Here is an 18,519-nt window from a genome sequence, read left to right on the forward strand (position 1 = left end):
GTTTATTTCTTAAGGATGATGCAGTCCCAACGAAAAAGGGTCACGATCGTGTGTTGGAACCGCAGGCGGTGAGTAAAACTGCTTCAAATATCTCTATGTTGTTAACTTAGCTATCAGCGCGTAAGCACATCAAATAAACAACATGGGATGCTGGCATCAAACTGCACTTTCCACAAGTACAGCTTAAAAAAAAAAAAAAGATGACAAAGTGGAACTTAGTCCTTTTCCAAAACCGCTAAGCAAATATATACAGTTTCAGTAACATTACATACCACATAGAGACGTCGTTGCTGCTGCTGCTCTCATTCAGTTTCAGCCTCTGGATCTGATTCTGGATCATAAATATACGCTGAATCTGACTGTTAGCCATGGTTTGTTTTGGATGATGTTTTTTTCCTCATGGTAATGTCACAGCTTCCAAACGCTCTCAACTCAAAAGCCTACTGGCGCTTGTGATTCTTTAGCTCCGCCCACACGTCACGCCTCCAGCCGCTCGTGTTTTTCCGAAAAAAATCGGCACAGACTATTTTTCTCTTATAAATATAATAAAACTAAAGACTTTTTAGAGTTATGAAGGATGCAGTACTACTCTATAGGTACTCAAGATTAACAGGATATTGAGTAAAAACGAACATTTCACCCCCCCTTTAAGTGAATTGTGTTTCTGAGTTTGGACACGAGGTGGCGCCACATCCTTCATCTGTTCAAGCTCTGCTGAAATAACTCACAGATAAAGTCTGGCTGTTTTATCATAGAAATATTTAAATCATTGTATTTTGGCATTTCTGGTTCCATAATTTCTCATAAGAATTTTTATTATATAATTTGATATAAAAAAGGGCCTTTAGCAAATATTATATGCAAAACCAGGTAAACCTCCAACTAAAATAAAGACAGATACTTGCCATTTTATAACAAAGTGTAATTTATTTATTTGTTATTATATTAGTGTTTTATTATAATTTTTCAAACAAAATGATAATTTTCTATTGAGAAATGGACTGGATTGTTGTTAAGAAAATATTACATTTCAATAAAAGCAATGAAACTCAACAAAAGTCAATTACATATAGATGTTTGGAAAAGTTATTAATTATAGGGATATTTTATAATAATTTTGATAAAATTATAGTTTTACATTAAGTGAAGGACTGAGTTATATGATATTTACCCCTCTCATAAACACATACAACAAAAAATTTGAACAAAAGCAGGGAAAGCTGAATGGAAGTTGTTTAATTATTAATATCGTGCACACTTCCATTGGTGTGTTAATCAGAGACACTGAATGGATGTTCTTCATCTGTCCGCTGAAGGAGTGTGTGTTTCACGAGGATGATCTCAGTGTGTCCCAGATGAAGATCTCAGGTCTCCACACGTCCTGCAGCGCTGCGTTTGTTTCTGTGAACTGTGGGAGTTTACATTGAGTTCTGTTACTTCTATACTGACCAGACAATAGTGTCTTAACCTACACCTTACAGAAAACCTGTTTGCAGATAAACATTGTTTATCCCCCCCCCCGTGGGTACGCCAAAGTGTCAGAAATGTCAGACTACACTATCCTTGTAGGGACGTTTTATCCTTACTATGTAGCACAAACAAATACACACTTACACACACATACACACTTGTGTGCTAACTCCAGTCTTCGTGTGTCAGCTATTTCTGAACCGAAAGAGGAATTTCAACATCCATCAGCATGCACCCTCACACACACACACACACACACACACACACACCCTCACACACACCCTCACACACACACACACACACACACACACACACACCCTCACACACACCCTCACACACACACACCCTCACACACACACACTGATGAGTGTGTCTGATCATGCTCAGGTCCACTCCTGCATCTGTGTATGAACACATTCACATGTTGTACAGCTCTGGACAGTGTTAGAAAAGCTCTGGGAGTTTTACAGTCACACTCGTTTACACCGCTGGAAACCTCTAGAGTTCACTTCTTACTGTAATCATGGTTTTGTTATTTTACATCATTTTGTTATCTTAAGGTCCAGATCAATGTTCTGGGTGGTTGCTAGGGTGTTTTGGGTGGTTGCTAAGGTTTCTAGATTGTTGTTAGGTGGTTGCTAATGTTTCTAGGTTGTTAGGTGGTTGCTAGGGTGTTTTGGATGGTTGTCAATGTTTCTAGATTGTTGTTAGGTGGTTGCTAGGGTATTGTGAGTGGTTGCTAAGGTTTCTGGGTTGTTGTTAGGTGGTTGCTAGGGTGTTTTGGATGGTTGTTAATGTTTCTAGGTTGTTGTTAGGTGGTTGCTAGGGTGTTTTGGGTGGTTGCTAATGTTTCTAGGTTGTTGTTAGGTGGTTGCTAGGGTGTTCTGGATGATTACTAGGGTGTTTGGGGTGGTTGCTAAGGTTTCTGGGTTGTTGTTAGGTGGTTGCTAGGGTGTTTTGGATGGTTGCTAATGTTTCTAGGTTGTTGTTAGGTGGTTGCTAGGGTGTTCTGGATGATTACTAGGGTGTTTTGGGTGGTTGCTAAGGTTTCTAGATTGTTGTTAGGTGGTTGCTAATGTTTCTAGGTTGTTAGGTGGTTGCTAGGGTGTTTTGGATGGTTGTCAATGTTTCTACATTGTTGTTAGGTGGTTGCTAGGGTATTGTGAGTGGTTGCTTAGGTTTCTGGGTTGTTGTTAGGTGGTTGCTAGGGTGTTTTGGATGGTTGTTAATGTTTCTAGGTTGTTGTTAGGTGGTTGCTAGGGTGTTTTGGGTGGTTGCTAATGTTTCTAGGTTGTTGTTAGGTGGTTGCTAGGGTGTTCTGGATGATTACTAGGGTGTTTGGGGTGGTTGCTAAGGTTTCTGGGTTGTTGTTAGGTGGTTGCTAGGGTGTTTTGGATGGTTGCTAATGTTTCTAGGTTGTTGTTAGGTGGTTGCTAGGGTGTTTTGGGTGGTTGCTAATGTTTCTAGGTTGTTGTTAGGTGGTTGCTAGGGTGTTCTGGATGATTACTAGGGTGTTTCGGGTGGTTGCTAAGGTTTCTAGATTGTTGTTAGGTGGTTGCTAATGTTTCTAGGTTGTTAGGTGGTTGCTAGGGTGTTTTGGATGGTTGTCAATGTTTCTAGATTGTTGTTAGGTGGTTGCTAGGGTATTGTGAGTGGTTGCTAAGGTTTCTGGGTTGTTGTTAGGTGGTTGCTAGGGTGTTTTGGATGGGTGCTAATGTTTCTAGGTTGTTGTTAGGTGGTTGCTAGGGTGTTTGGGGTGGTTGCTAAGGTTTCTGGGTTGTTGTTAGGTGGTTGCTAGGGTGTTTTGGATGGTTGCTAATGTTTCTAGGTTGTTGTTAGGTGGTTGCTAGGGTATTTTGGGTGGTTGCTAATGTTTCTAGGTTGTTGTTAGGTGGTTGCTAGGGTGTTTTGGGTGGTTGCTAATGTTTATAGTTTGTTGTTAGGTGGTTGCTAGGGTGTTCTGGATGATTACTAGGGTGTTTGTGGTGGTTGCTAAGGTTTCTGGGTTGTTGTTAGGTGGTTGCTAGGGTGTTCAACAGTTTAAAGGGGGAAATCTCACTTAGTATGTTAGTAAAAGTGAAACTGTATGTATGCTTATATCTATAGCAGAAGAGTAACACAATCTGGTTTACCTGCCTTGGGTCAGTATGAGTGTTAGTAATGATGACGGTGGAGTTAGCAAACACTAAAGAGTTGTGGGGAAATCCCTTCACTGATGCATCTGGCACACACACACACACACATACACACACACACACACTGAACAGGTAAAGGAAGTTGATGAGTGAGTTCTTCACATGCAGCAGCTGGTGTGTGTAATAAACGCAGGTGTGTGTCTGTGTTAACCCATCACTGACCAGTGCTCCATCACCTGAGCTCACAGTTATCTCACAGATAAATAACTAACCTGAACAGCCATCAACCAGCGGCCTCGTTCATATCAGTGTCATATATATTGATATACATTTTTATATTCTCTATATTTTTCTACATTGGCACTGGAGCCTAATCCAGTCATATGTGTAAATGTTTCAAACTTGAGATGTATACATCATCTGAAGCTGAATAAATCATAATGAATAAATGATCTCTCCAGTGATGTGTGGTTTGTGAGGAGGACAATATAAAATCTGGAATCTGAGGGAGCAAAAAAATCTAAATATTGAGAAAATCATCTTTAAAGTTGTTCAGATGAAGTTCTTAGCGATGCATATTACTACGTAATCAAACATTAAAGCTACAGTCCATGAGTGTTGTCTCTTTGTTTGTAAACCAGGAGATGCAGTTTCTCGTGGAATCATCTTCCATGCGTTGCTCCAGCGCGGGATGAATCTGTTTTGAGGTGAATGTGTAGCTGTTTATTCTGAACCAAAAAGCAAAGTATGCTCCTATCATAATGTTTGTCTTTAAAACTCTTGCGTAAACCCAGGCTATCTGTAATCAGAAGCACATTTAAAACTGGAATATAATTTATTTTAATTTACATGTGCTTCGTATAATCTTTCTTGATTACAATCCGCCATCAAAACGATTTTTTGACATTTCATTATTCCCGCTTCTTTTGTTTACAGATGTGACGTAATGACGCAGTGCGATGCTCGAATTTCCCGCGAAAACCTGCCCGAACCACTCCGATGAGAAAACATGATTATAAACGACCTGTTGTGAATCAGCCTAAAGTAAGGAGAGAGTTTAGAAAACGGGCTGGTTATGTGCTTCCTCAAATATTGAATTTGGATCATTTTAACCCACGAAAGTCACAGTGCAGCTTTAAGTTTTGATATAGCTTTTTACAGTATGAAATGTACTAAATATCTTCATGAACATGATCTTTACTTAGTATTCTAATGATTTTTGTCATAAAAGAGAAAAGTATAATTGTGACTCATACAGTGTATTGTTGTGTATTTCTACAAATATACGTCTGTGACACTGATGACTGCTTCTGTGCTGCAGGGACACATCTGTATATGAATCATGCTGTATATAATGTGTAGTTGTTGTTTAGGGATGATCTGATCTGAAGCTGCAGGTGGGACACAGTTCTGAGTCAGAAAACACCTGATCTCAACATCAGGGCAATCACGCGTGTGTCGGACGGCACAGATGTGTTCAGTTCCTGTCGTTTCTGTGACTCAAGGCCTTCCTGTGATTGTGTGATTCCTGTGTGACCGACACACACTGTGCTGAGCTCACACCCAGAGAGATGCAGTGCTGACCGGTCTACAGGAGCGAGACCACTCCCCAGAAACAGCACTGACTCTGTCTGCCCAGACGTGTGTGTGTGTGTGTGAGAGAGAGAGAGAGTGTGTGTGTGTGTGAGAGAGAGAGAGAGTGTGTGTGTGTGTGTGTGTGAGAGAGAGAGTGTGTGTGTCTGTGCGCAAGTTTAACTAGGGCCTAATGTCCTCACTCAAATTGTGAAACACTTTCCAAACACACTGATGAGGAAGTGTCCAAAGACCACGTGATGTCCAGCACAAACACAGCTGATTTAAAGGATTGAGAACAGACTCTGAAAAACACTTGAACGGATCAATAAAACTCTTCATCGTAAATCTGTCTTCATATTCATCTTCACAATAGACCCGCTCTGAAGAGCAACTGTGTATAGAGAATACATATAAACACACTTCTGTACAAACATAAGGACACGGTGAGGAATAATCACATGGTTTCTGTAGAAGTTATGATAATAATAATAATAGTTCTGTGTCTGTGAAGTACAGCAGATGCAGACTGGAGGAGTCTGGTATAAGACGTTCCCCGTGAGATCACAAGCACACATCTCTCAGCTCAGCGTCTAGATTTGTATTATTATTAAATCAACACTTGTTTGTAGATAGCAAAAAGTACATGTACAAATCCTGTAAAAAACTGTACATCAGGATCATATTTAGTAATATAATCAGAGTAAAGCTGCAGTAGATGTCTCCCTTCAGAACTCCTTTAACACTTTCTGGATCCACACTTCACTCGCTAGCATCAGACTGTTCTCATTATACACTGTTAGTGTTGAGGATCGTTTCTGTGTCTTCCTGGTCTGTGTTTTTGATCAGTGACTCATTCAGGAGATGTGTAACAGCGCCCCCTAGTGTATAACAGTGAGAACACGGACACTTGTGTGTTTGGCAGGGAAAGAGTTAAAGCCAGGTGTAGGGTGATGTTATTAAAGCTCAGTCTCTCCAGAAGTGCTTCAATCCTGAAACTGCGGCTGGATCAGAAACCGTCAGCTGTGATGATGACCACAGAGAAGCGATGCTGGGAAACACACGCTCTCGTCATCCCAGGAATCATCAGGTTCAGTGATCAAGTGTTGCACGCTCGACTGACCCCCGCTGAGGTCTGGACGTGACGCAGGGTTCCCGCCGCCGCTTCAGTCCTCGGTGTCCGGCTGAACTCCCAGAATGCCGTGCAGCTCCTCCACCGTGTATCCCAGCAGGTTCTGCAGGTCGCAGACGAAGCGGTACACGTAGCGCTTCCCTGACGTCTTGTGGATGATGTTCTTGTCGTAGTAGTAGCGCAGGCCTCGGCTCAGCTTCTCGTAGTTCATCTTGGGCTTGTTCTTCCTCTTCCCCCAGCGGCGGGCCACCTGATGACACAACAACATCCTGGTTACAGAGAGCTCATCAGCGTTCAACAGTAGATGTTAGAGCAGACGCCTCATCCTCACCTCGTCGGGGTCGGTGAGCTTGAACTCCCAGCCGTCTCCGGTCCAGCTGATGATGCTCTGACAGCTGCTGTCCGTCAGCAGCTCCAGCAGGAACTGCCACAGCTGGATGGGGCCACTTCCTGTTCCGCACCAAACACAGAGGTCAGAGTCATACTTCAGTTACAGATCTTACAGAAGTTCATTGAGGTTTGATACATGAAGGTTTTGAATCAACAACAATTTATAGATTTTTACACTTACAGAGCCATAAAAAGTTCTCTATTTTACCTTACATTTTGTAATAATTATTAATGTCAATTTATTTTAAAACAACAAAATGTGCATTGATACGATTAATAAATATGCATATTTTAAGCTATGTAGAATAATAAATATGATAACAGAATAATAGATCTGGATATTATTATTAATAAATATAAATAATTATTCATAGCAATGCATATTTTAAATATAAATAAAATATTTAATTATTAATAAATGTTTTTTTTTAATTAATATAAATATTAATGTGCACACTTAAAATAGGGCTTAGAATAATAAATATAAATTTGTATGATTCATAAATATATAACCAATGCACATTTTAAATAGGGTCAGAAGAATAAATCTGACTTTTTAAAATCAACAAATTTGAATATTTCATATTATGCATTTGAAATGGGGTTAGAATGGAATCTATAATCTAAATATTAATATTTGTTTTTATAGCAATGCATATTCTAAGTCAATGCATAATTTCACTTATTTCTAGAATTTCTAAAACAACAAAATAGCTCAGATACATTGGAACGGTTTCCGCTGGACTCCTAATGTTGTGATAAACTGGTGTTTGTGTTGTAGGTGTCCACAGACGCCGGTGTTAGTGTGTGGAGGAGACACACCGGTGAATCCAGCGAGCACGGCGGCGGGGATCACCGGTCTGCCCTGCTCCAGAGGCTCGTTCCTCTCCTGGACGTAGTCTTTGAAGGACAGGCCGTGTTTGCGGAGGCCCAGCGGAGCCGAGACCAGCTCCTCCTCGAAGCTGTCGTAGGACGGGACGCGCTGGGCATCAGCGAGCGATGAGTGACTGCCCCAGGAGCGCAGGACACTCTCAGAGCCATCCACACTCTCCACCGACGTCTGCTCGCACGAGACTGTGGAGAACAGAGCACTGCGTCACACACGGATCAGACACTCGACAGACAGAGACACGAGCGAGAGCTGACCTGCGCTGAGACCTGGACACGCTTTCATGTAGCTGACGCTGACCGTGCTGAGCTGAGGTCTGGAGTACAGAGAGAGCTCCTGACCACACGCCGTCTGGAAGAGATCCCGCAGGAGACTGCCACGAGACTCCGGGACCTTCAGAGAAGCCTCCTCCAGACACACACCTGCACAGCAAACAACATCAGCTCAATTACACCGCGTTTACATATCCACTGAGGGAGTGGCTCATTAAATATGTGCTCATTTGCATATCATTCAGATGAATCCAGACTTAAAATTCTTAAGTGTGGACTTCTTTTTTTATTACTCTGTAAATCAGAGCATACAGACAGAAATCAAAGCTGTTTTTAGGAGTGAAATTCACTTTAATTCAGCTTCAGCCTCTATTCTCACCTAAAGCTTGGATTCTGTCCAGAACAGATCTAATAATGCACTTGTACACCAGGAAACACTCACCGCTCGACCAGCTGCCCTCGCGACTCAAGACTCTGGCCTCTTCCTGTTCCTGACACGCTGCAGGAAGTAAAGCACAGCCAATCAGACGTGAGCTCATACCTCTCCAGTCTAACTCTGACACCGCTGTCCTCCGTTACCTCTCATCATCTGCTCCAGATGCTCCCACAGGATATCACCCACGAAATCCGGAGCCAGATCCAGGAATCCGTCCTTGCCCAGGTCACACAGCTCCTGTCCGCTCAGGTTGAACTTGAAGAAGTTGATGTTGGTCAGACTGAACTCTCCGGACGCCCAGTACAGCCACTGCAGGACGTGCTGCTTGGTCCACTTACACGGGTCTGAGGACAGAGAGAGCGTCAGGAACACATCCGTCCTCTAAACACACGGCAGAGAGGAGCAGACACTCACTGTTGGAGATCCCACAGACACGCTGGACCTTGGAGAAGCCGTTAAAGCTGTCCTTCAGCGCCTGACTGACCAGGGCTTTACTGCAGGGGGTCAGCAGAGGAACGGAGCACACCCCAGCATCTGCAGCACACGTGAGATCTGTGTCAGCTTACATACACATACAGCTGTGTGTGTGAGGTTCTGCTGGTGTTGTTTACCCTGAGAGAGACAGTCCAGACCAGACGGGACCTCCTGAGCCGCCTGCTCCTCCTCGACCGGATAACACCCCGAGAACAGAGACATGGGGTCCTCGAACAGCTCAAACGCTGCCTGACGCTGAGACACAGAAAACACAACAGATTACCCTCCATAATAACAGCCATAAACTCCAGACAGTGAGAGAAGAGACTGCTGATTGAGCACAGGCAGGAAACCCCAGAGGACACGCCTCGCGCATGACGTCATCGCCCAAGCACTCATATGTACCGCCATATATGGTCTTCCTGTTCCGTGCCCGAGAACACCAGCTGGCCTCCAGCGCGGAGCTCAACCAATCAGATCACAGCACAGACCCGCCCTAATCTAATCTCTCTCTCTCACACACACACACACACACACAGCTCACCTTTAGAGTGTTTCTGAATCCAGGTAAAAGAGGCTCCATGTCCAGTGATCTAAAACAGGAAAAAAAAAAAAAAAAAAGATCAAACAAATACTTTTTGTTGTTGTTGTTATTAATATTATTATTATTCCAGAAATCTGCAATTACATCCAAGCAACACAGCGTGTTAATTGATTTTAAAATGACCACATTCATTTAGATAAATGTCTGATCAGAAGTGAATCTTTGACAATCAGTTCATATAGAGTCAAACGTGAATGTGATTCCTGATTCAACGAGTCACTGAAGATCGAGTCACTAGAGAATGGGATTCATATACATTATATAACACACTACTCTACACGATCCAAATCAGGTTTTTCAAAGCTGATCAATAAACACAACACAGAATCGAATAAATAGAACAAATATAAAATAAAGAGAGCGAAGTGACTCGAGCAGCTCTGTGTTTCTGACTGAGAGTGAAAACACTGATCGGGTTCACAGCTGACGTCACTCACCTGTTGAATCCTCGCAGAAAGCTTGAGCTGAATCCGCCGTCAACAGTGTGTTTTATTCCTCTGATCGATCCGCTCACTGTCCTGATATATCGACCGATCGATCCTGTGTGTCGCGTCTCGTCTGAGCGCGGGAGTTTATCAGCGAGTCCAGCGGGAGCGCGCGCGGCGGTGGGCGGGGCCAATGAAAGACAGCAGCCAATCAAGTCACAGACTGAAGGTTCGCCACACCTGAGATTTACTGTCATTATTTCATTACAAACAGACAGCACGGACTAGAGACACAAATCTTAAGATGTCCTTCTTACACATATTGCATATACTTCCTATTAATAACATTTAATTATGCATATTACATACACCCAAGCCAAACCCTAACCATACGGTAAGTACATATAGTTAATTAATATTACTCAGTACTTAGACACCATGGAGTATAACCAAAATTAGGTTACAAGTATAACTCTTGTTGTATTTTTAATAAAACACACATATCAAATTACAATGATTAATATCACTCATTAAACGAATCTTTAAATAAATATATTACCATAATAATAATAATATGATACAGTGAAATAATGAAACTGAGTTTATTAATAATAAGCTAACAGTTTCGTTGAAATCACATTAAGTAGTGCTTTTATTTTGCCGAATAGCGCATGAAGAGTTTATTTTATTTCACATTCTCTTTAATCATCTATGATCTTTAATCATAAGAGCAGCGCGCGATATTTTAACTTGAATCAGTTGCTGCTAATATTTGTTACAATGTTATTTTAAAGTATTGTTGTCGTCATAAACACATTGGTTTGTGGTCGTAATAGTTTAAAAGCGTTTACTGCGCATTTGTTATTTTTAATAATTTACTAATGAACCGGAAGTCGCGCACATTCACAGAAAATAGCTTCATATCCGCTTTGCAAAATGAGGTGGATAAGTTGCCCCATTTACTGTAAGCCACGATAGACTCTGTATTTATGACTAGAATCATTACATTAAAGTGTATCATGACAGATTTTATCATTTTTCATTAGAATTCATAAAAACTCTTCGACGCATGATGATTCAATTTGGAATTAAGGCAACAACAATAACTTTATTTGACCTTTAATATGATTAAAAGTGCTTCTCAAATGTAAAATAATCAGTCCAGTCTGACACAGCTAGAGACTCGCATCACTAAAGATATCATGCATGTCATAGATGCTTATTTACTAAATAATTTTAGAAACAGGAAAGCTCAATTAAATATATTTTTGAAATTGAAAGTATATTAAGTTTTACATTTCGTTTGCTGAAGTATATCGGTGTCAATAAAATACATGCAGTTTTACAGTATTCCACATGTGTTATATGTTCATGTTTTTCTTCAAATGTGAAATATTCTGTTATTTTAGTGTCAAAACAAATTCATATTTTTTTGGTAATATTTTGAATACATTTTTATATTTTCCACTTTCATTCTTGTTTTTCTGTTGTTGTTTTTTTATGTATTTTGTCGAATAAATGTGTACATTTTCAGTTGTTTTTAATATGTATAAAATGTAAGTTTTATAACTCATTTTTGTATCTGTTTTGGTTTTAGTTATTCAAGTACATAAATGTAAACTAATTTCAAAACAAGCAAAAACTAAAAAAAATGTTTTATATATTGTATTATATATTTCAGTTAACATTAATTACCCTGAATTGGATCTCTTGGATTGAAATAAATGGAGGGCAAAATATTTTCAAATGTTTATAAAAATATATGTTTATATTTTTACAACTTTTTTAATATTTATTTATATAAAGTCTTTTAGTAAATACGTATATTTTTTTACCTTTTCTTGTATATTTTGCAACATTTCAAAATGTATATATTTGTGGCTGGATAGTCACTTAGCTCACACTTTCTAGTTCACACCAGATATTAATTATTATTAAAGGACTGAGTACAATTATCTACAATCTTTGTAACGAAATATAGAAAAATAGTCTATTCTCAGGGAAACTGTGCAAAACGATCGCTTCACTTACCAAAATCTGTCAGACATACACTCTTAGAAAAAAGGGTTCATTGGGGTTCTAAATAGAACCATTGGGTTCTTTACTCAACTCCAAAGAACCTTTTATGGTTCTATAATGACAAGAAAGAACCCTTTTGGCACAAAGTTTCTTTAGGCTATTATTCATTCATATATTACATTATACTGCAACATTTTGTATTTGTAATTAAATTATTGTTTGTAGTAACTTAATATCACATTTTAAACATGCTGATTTTTGGAGAAAAACTGAAATGGCACTCTTCGTGTGATATTGATTAACTACATAAAATGATATAAATATATACATTTTCTAACCCCCATATCTTGAATTTTGTGATCATTCACATGCATTCATAAATGCATTTGAATACACCGAATAAAGCAGTGAAAGAACGCACTCAAACTGCACACACGCACTAGTATGACTTCATCATGTAACTTTACATTAGCACTTTTTAGGCACGATTTGTTTAGTTTTTGAATATACTTGATACTGTTAAAAGGCACATCATTAAAACAAAAAAATACGAGTTCACATATCACACCAAAACACACGTGGAAAACGTAATAAGAAATAGCTACTAAATTAGTTAAAAATGCCTATCCATATAGCCTACAGCTATGATTCGCGAACCCCAAACTGACTCAAATGATCCGCGCACCCGCTCCGAACTCCCGAACTGATTCAAATGATTCGAGATCCCATTTCGAACTCTCGAACTGATTCAAATGATTCGCGAACCCGTTTCGAACTCTCGAACTGATTCAAATGATTCGCGAACCCGTTTCGAACTCTCGAACTGATTCAAATGATTCGCGAACCCGTTTCGAACTCTCGAACTGATTCAAATGATTCGCGAACCCGTTTCGAACTCTCGAACTGATTCATATGATTCGCGAACCCGTTTCGAACTCTCGAACTGATTCAAATGATTCGAGAACCCGTTTCGAACTCTCGAACTGATTCAAATGATTCGCGAACCCGCTCCGAACTCCCGAACTGATTCAAATGATTGAATCTCCAAAGAACCTTTTATGGTTCTATAATGACAAGAAATAACTCTTTTGGCACAAAGGTTCTTTAGGCTATTATTCATTCATATATTACATTATTCTGCAACATTTTGTATTTGTAATTAAATTATTGTTTGTAGTAACTTAATATTACATTTTAATCATGCTGATTTTTGGAGAAAAACTGAAATGGCGCTCTTCGTGTGATATTGATTAACTAATAAAATGATATAAATATATACATTTTCTAACTTTGTTGGTTGTGTATCTTTTTTTGTCTAATTTGTTCATTTGATAGCTCTTCACTATGTTTAATAAGAAGTTACTACTTGTATAAAATAATAAATGGTGGTAGATAAAGTACTCTCAAATAAAGGGTTAAAAACAGCTCATTTGGAGGATGGAGGAGGAGTGGCTTTTTATGTTCAGAATCAAATACCAGTAAAGACTAGACAGGACCTTGGTTGTATCGGGGTCGAAGCGCTATGGTTGGAAGTGCAGTTGCCACATTTAAAGCCTATTCTAGTTGGTTGCTGCTATAGACCACCTAATGCACCAATAGTCTGTTTAGATCGAATCTGTTACATGTTCGATATAGTCTATCATTCAGATATGGAGATTTTTTTTTTAGGTGACCTAAATATTGATTGGAGTTTGAAAAATTGCTCATTGAAAAATAAGTTGCATTCTATAGCCGACACGTTCAATTTGTCTCAACTGGTCACAAAGCCAACAATAAGTTTTTATAATGCTGATGGGACAAAAACGGAAACATGCATAGATTTACTTTTTACTAATGCTACAGATTTGTGTTCAAAAGCAATCTCAATTTGTGTTGGCTGTAGCGATCATAATCTAATCGCAATTAACAGAAAAAGCTAAATTCTAAATTCTTCCTGGTCAGAAGATTATAATCAAACGGATTTTTAAAAACTTCAATGAGGCTAGTTATTATGCTGATATTAGAAATATTGAGTGGTCATAAGTCTTAAGGGAAGCAGATCTTGATTTAGCTTTGGAGGTTTTTACAAATTTATTAATGCCAGTTGTTGACAAACATGCCCCATTAAGGTGATTGACAGTAAGAAATATTGCTTCTCCATGGTTAGATGCTGAACTTAAAGAATATATGAGGAAAAGTCGAAAAGAGATAAATTAAAGTTAGAGGCAAGCTTGTCAGGGGATAATGGATTATGGGAAAGGTACAAGCAATTAAGAAATTTTGTTACAAAGTTAAACAGAACAAAAAAGAAGAACTATTACGAACATAAATTTGAGGAATTAAAATCAAACAGGAATAAATTATGGAATACATCAAACCATTAACAGGGCTGTACCAACATTTTTAGACGTAGGTGATACTTTTTTGAATAAACCTGCTGATATAGATAATTATTTAGGAGATTACTTTACAAAGAAAGTCCAGGATTTACAAAAAGATATGATTTCACAGGACTACCCTGATTTATCTTTTAAGATGATTAAAGATACAATCAGGCTTAATAAATCATGTACATTTAAATTCGATAGAGTAAGTCTAACTATTGTAGAAAACATATTAAAGTCAATGAAATATAAACTTGCTGCTGTTGATGAATTTGTATTTCTTTAAAAATGGGTTAAATTCACTTTATCAACATGCCTATAAGAAAGGCTACAACAACAGCCTTTGTTCAGATGACAGAGGATTGGTTGCATGAAATTGATGATAGAAAATTAGTTGGTACTGTAATGTTAGATCTGAGTACAGCATTTGATTTAATTGATTATGATCTACTATTGAAAAAATTGAGCTGTAATGGATCTGAAAAGTGTGCAATCCAATGGATTTATAGTTATCTTACTAATAGGGAGTTTAATGTACTGTTTAATGGTAGTTATTCAGAGACAAAGTTTCTGCACTGTGGGGTGCCTCAAGGGAGTTGCCTCGGACCACTGTTATTTTCTATTTTCATTAATGATTTGTCTTTTGTTTTGCAGTGTGCCACTATTGCCCTATATGCAGATGACTTGACTATTTTTGTGTCTGATTATGACTCTGCCAGACTTAATACTGTATTAAACAATGAATTAAAATTAATAGAAAATTGGAACATAGAAAATAGGTTAATTATTAATGTTGCGAAGAGTAAATGTATGATGTTGGGATCTAATCATCTTTTAAAAGATTCCCCTGCTTTGAACTTATCAGTTGGTGGTTTGATCATCAAACAAGTGTCTGAGACCAAATTGCTTGGCGTGAATGTGAACAGCAGGTTGACCTGGAACGCTCAGATAAAACTAATATTGAATAAAATGGGCAGCAGTATGGCTGTACTTCGTCATTGCAGGAAATGCATACCGATTCGCATACGGAAAACTTTGGTGGAATCAGTAGTTTTGTGTCATCTGGATATTGGTCCATCATTTGTGCTGCAACTACAGAGAATAATTTAAACAGATTGCACAAAATAAAGCTTCTAGGCTTGTACTAAACTGTTCTTTTAGAACAAGTATTAGGGACATGCTCAATCAGTTAAGAAGCAGAATTAATTATTCTATTATTAAATTCTTAAAAAATATAATTATTACAAAAGCACCTGAAATTATTTATAATAGATTGATTTTCTTCAGTGATGTTCATACTTATTCTACTCGTCAATCAAGTGAAGAGCGTTTCTTGTTACCTGTCTGTTGAACAAATCAACTGCAAAGAACACCGTGTTTTAGAGAAATGATGGCATGGAACTCGCTCCCAGTGTTTTTGGTTTCAGAGAGTAACAATGTTAGTTTTTCCAAAAGACTGAGATTGTATTTATTTACTTTGGAGTAATTGTAATTATAGAATTAATAATTACTGCATAATGAGCTATGGCAATTTAAATTAGATTTTTTATACTATTATATTTTATTATATTTAGTATACTATACTATGAGAGTGGTAATATTTCGTATTTGGAAGAGCTTATGTTGTAATTGTTATGTTTAGTGTATATGTGTTATGCTGTGTTGTTTGTGTGTGATAGTAACAAATATTGCTGCAAGTGTGACTGCATCATATAATTATTATTTATTAATAATGTTCATCGTCTGGCTGACTAGGTCTTGTATTAATTCCAGTGATTCGCGAACCAGCTCCGAACTCCCGAAATGACTCAAATGATTCGCGCTCCGCTACGAACTCCCGAACTGATTCAAATGATTCGCGAACCAGCTCCGACCCAGATAGCAAACTGACATAGAATCAAAGTAGAATCGACCTTTCTCGTGGCGTCGAAATGACGTTTTGCTCGTCGAAAAACGTTTTGCTCGTTTTGCGTTTTGCTCATCGGGTTAACGTTGATCCGAGGTCAGGCACGCCATTCAAAACTAACGGAAAATCGACGCAATTGGTTCCCTTACCTAACGTTGAATCGACCTTGATTTTCAGTTAGTTGAAACGACGTCAGAGAATCAATACGTTTTCAACCTAAATTCGATCTAATTGGTTTGCTTACCTAACATTTCATTTGGGTAAAACTACTTTACTATTAATATTTTCTGATTGTTTTAAAAATCTCACATACTTACTACTAAATAAATAAGTAAAACTTTATTAAACACATCACATTCAGTCACAATTGCTTTATTATTTATACAATACAGTTTATACACAGTAACAATACAGCACAAACCTTCTAAGTCAAGAAAATGCTTTTACACACAAATAGACACATAAATAGGTATAAAGTATATTATAATAGTAACAAGTAACAAATTAAAAGCTGTATTCACTGAATTAACAATATATATATATATATATATATATATATATATATATATATATATATATATATATATATGACCAAATGTGTTTGACTTTCTTTCAGTGGGTCACAAAAGAAGATGCAAGACAGAACCTTAAAAAAAAACTGACAGCCTCAGTCACAGTTCACTATCATTGCTTTTCTAAAAATATTATATATATTTATATATACACATATAAAAAAATAATGGTGACTGAGGCTGTCACTCTTTGCTTCTGTGTTCCACAAAATAAAAGACATATGAGTGAGATGATGATTTATAAAGAAGACAGAAGTACATAGTAGATCGACCTGTGTTCTGCTGGGGGTTCTCTGTTCTAAAACTGCTTCAGTTTGAGCTGAAATAAACCCTGGTCAGAGCCAGAGAACACAGATCTTCTGTCCTCAGATCAAGATCTGAATATGTTTGTGTGACACTTGATCAACTTCTCACACTCTGTCCTGCTCTCTGTCACACTGAGTGTTGCTTAGCAACCTGTGGCCTTCAGTTCCTGTGTGTGAGAGTGGCATGTGTGAAAACACACACACACACACACACACACACACACACACACACACACACACACACACACACACACACACACACACACAAGACAAACATGAAGTCTCTGAATGCGTGTTGTTATGATGAGCAGAATCTGGTAACCATGGACACTGAATGTTTGTGCAGTGGTCATATTCATATTCATATTCATAACTCCTGAGTAGATCGAGGAGAGAATCAGAGCAAACACAGGACTGAACTGTTGTTGTGTTGGTGAAGTCAGCAGTGTTTCTGAGCTTTACTGTGTGTGTGTGTGTGTGTGTGTGTGTGTGTGTGTGTGTGTGTGTGGCGCCTCCTGCTGGAGAAGATCAGATCACTTCAACTGACATTACATTTCTGCTGGAATAATTCAGTAGTAGTTTAATTCTCTCCTTAAATATGAAGAGCCCAAACAACGGATTCATGACTGCCTCCACATTACTCGAAGCTTAAGGATGTGATTATAATTAAAGTCAGACACTGAAGCTGCTGTTTTTGTCTCTTCTGAGGAAGAATCATTCAGTTGTTTGCCTAAGAACCACAGAGACATATGCTCAGGTTTATGACTACTGACTACTCAACACTGAATATAGGAAAATATAATTAATCTACATGCTACACTCTTATAATAATATAACCATGGCTAATTTCATCAAGGTATTATTTAAACTTGTTAATACTTTTGTCTTTTTTTATATTTATGTTTTTATTAGTGTACAGCCTTAATAATTTGATGTTTTGTACTGTTTAATAACAATCTGAATAAAAATATACAAGATCCCGCTCCGATGTTTCGTCTAAATCAATGATTCGCGCTCCGCGCTCCGAAACTGAATCAAATAATTCACGAGCTCGCACACAAGTCCCCATCTGAATCAAAGGATTCGCAAAAAAGCATGATTTACTGCTATTTAAAATAATTACAAGCGATGTCGAAATTCGAAAATGAATGTCTCTTTTGATCTGGTTTTTACTAGAGAATAGTCTGAACTGTATGATCGAAATCACGAGTTTGAATCATTTGGAGCAGTACAGCGTACATGACTCACTCAATTGAATCGGTTCATGTGTTCCTCTTTTCGCGTCTTCATGTTTACACGACACTGTCAATAATACTACTAGCTCAGCGTGCTAGTTTTATGAATAAGCGAAAACAGTATGATGCTTACAAATAAAATGTCCATAAATCTATTCCAAAGATGACATCAAACTCAAATCTAGAAACATATTCAGGTTAGGTGACTGATTTACTTGCTGTCATCCATAAAAAGTAATTACGTTACTTAGTTCCTTTTTTTATTGAAAGTAATTTGTTACCCTACTTGAGTTACTTTTTAAATCTGGGTGGGGCTTGCT

The 18,519-nt window shown here is 38.2% G+C and overlaps 1 protein-coding gene across 1 annotated transcript; it reads right to left on the reverse strand.

The window, feature by feature from the left end:
* Positions 1 to 5,488: 5,488 nt before the first annotated feature.
* Positions 5,489 to 10,071, reverse strand: LOC113110132 (protein C-ets-2-like). The gene is made up of 10 exons (XM_026274149.1): positions 9,812 to 10,071; positions 9,315 to 9,363; positions 8,908 to 9,025; positions 8,711 to 8,830; positions 8,440 to 8,640; positions 8,303 to 8,359; positions 7,846 to 8,010; positions 7,522 to 7,773; positions 6,641 to 6,759; positions 5,489 to 6,559 (listed from the first exon to the last, which is right to left on the reverse strand). The coding sequence occupies exons 1-10, from the start codon at positions 10,054 to 10,056 to the stop codon at positions 6,344 to 6,346; spliced, it is 1,542 nt and encodes a 513-aa protein (XP_026129934.1). The 5' UTR covers positions 10,057 to 10,071; the 3' UTR covers positions 5,489 to 6,343.
* Between the last annotated feature and the right edge of the window lie 8,448 nt (positions 10,072 to 18,519).

Source organism: Carassius auratus, chromosome 10 (genome assembly GCF_003368295.1).
Source record: "Carassius auratus strain Wakin chromosome 10, ASM336829v1, whole genome shotgun sequence".
Lineage (NCBI taxonomy): Eukaryota > Metazoa > Chordata > Actinopteri > Cypriniformes > Cyprinidae > Carassius > Carassius auratus.

Coding starts and splice junctions, on each gene's coding strand:
- LOC113110132 (XM_026274149.1), bottom strand. CDS start 10,056: ATGACAGTAAATCTCAGGTGTGGCGAACCTTCAGTCTGTGACTTGATT. Junction 9,026..9,314: donor GATTCAGAAACACTCTAAAG/GTGAGCTGTGTG, acceptor TCTGTGTCTCAG/CGTCAGGCAGCGTTTGAGCT. Junction 6,560..6,640: donor AGCTCACCGACCCCGACGAG/GTGAGGATGAGG, acceptor TTGTGTCATCAG/GTGGCCCGCCGCTGGGGGAA.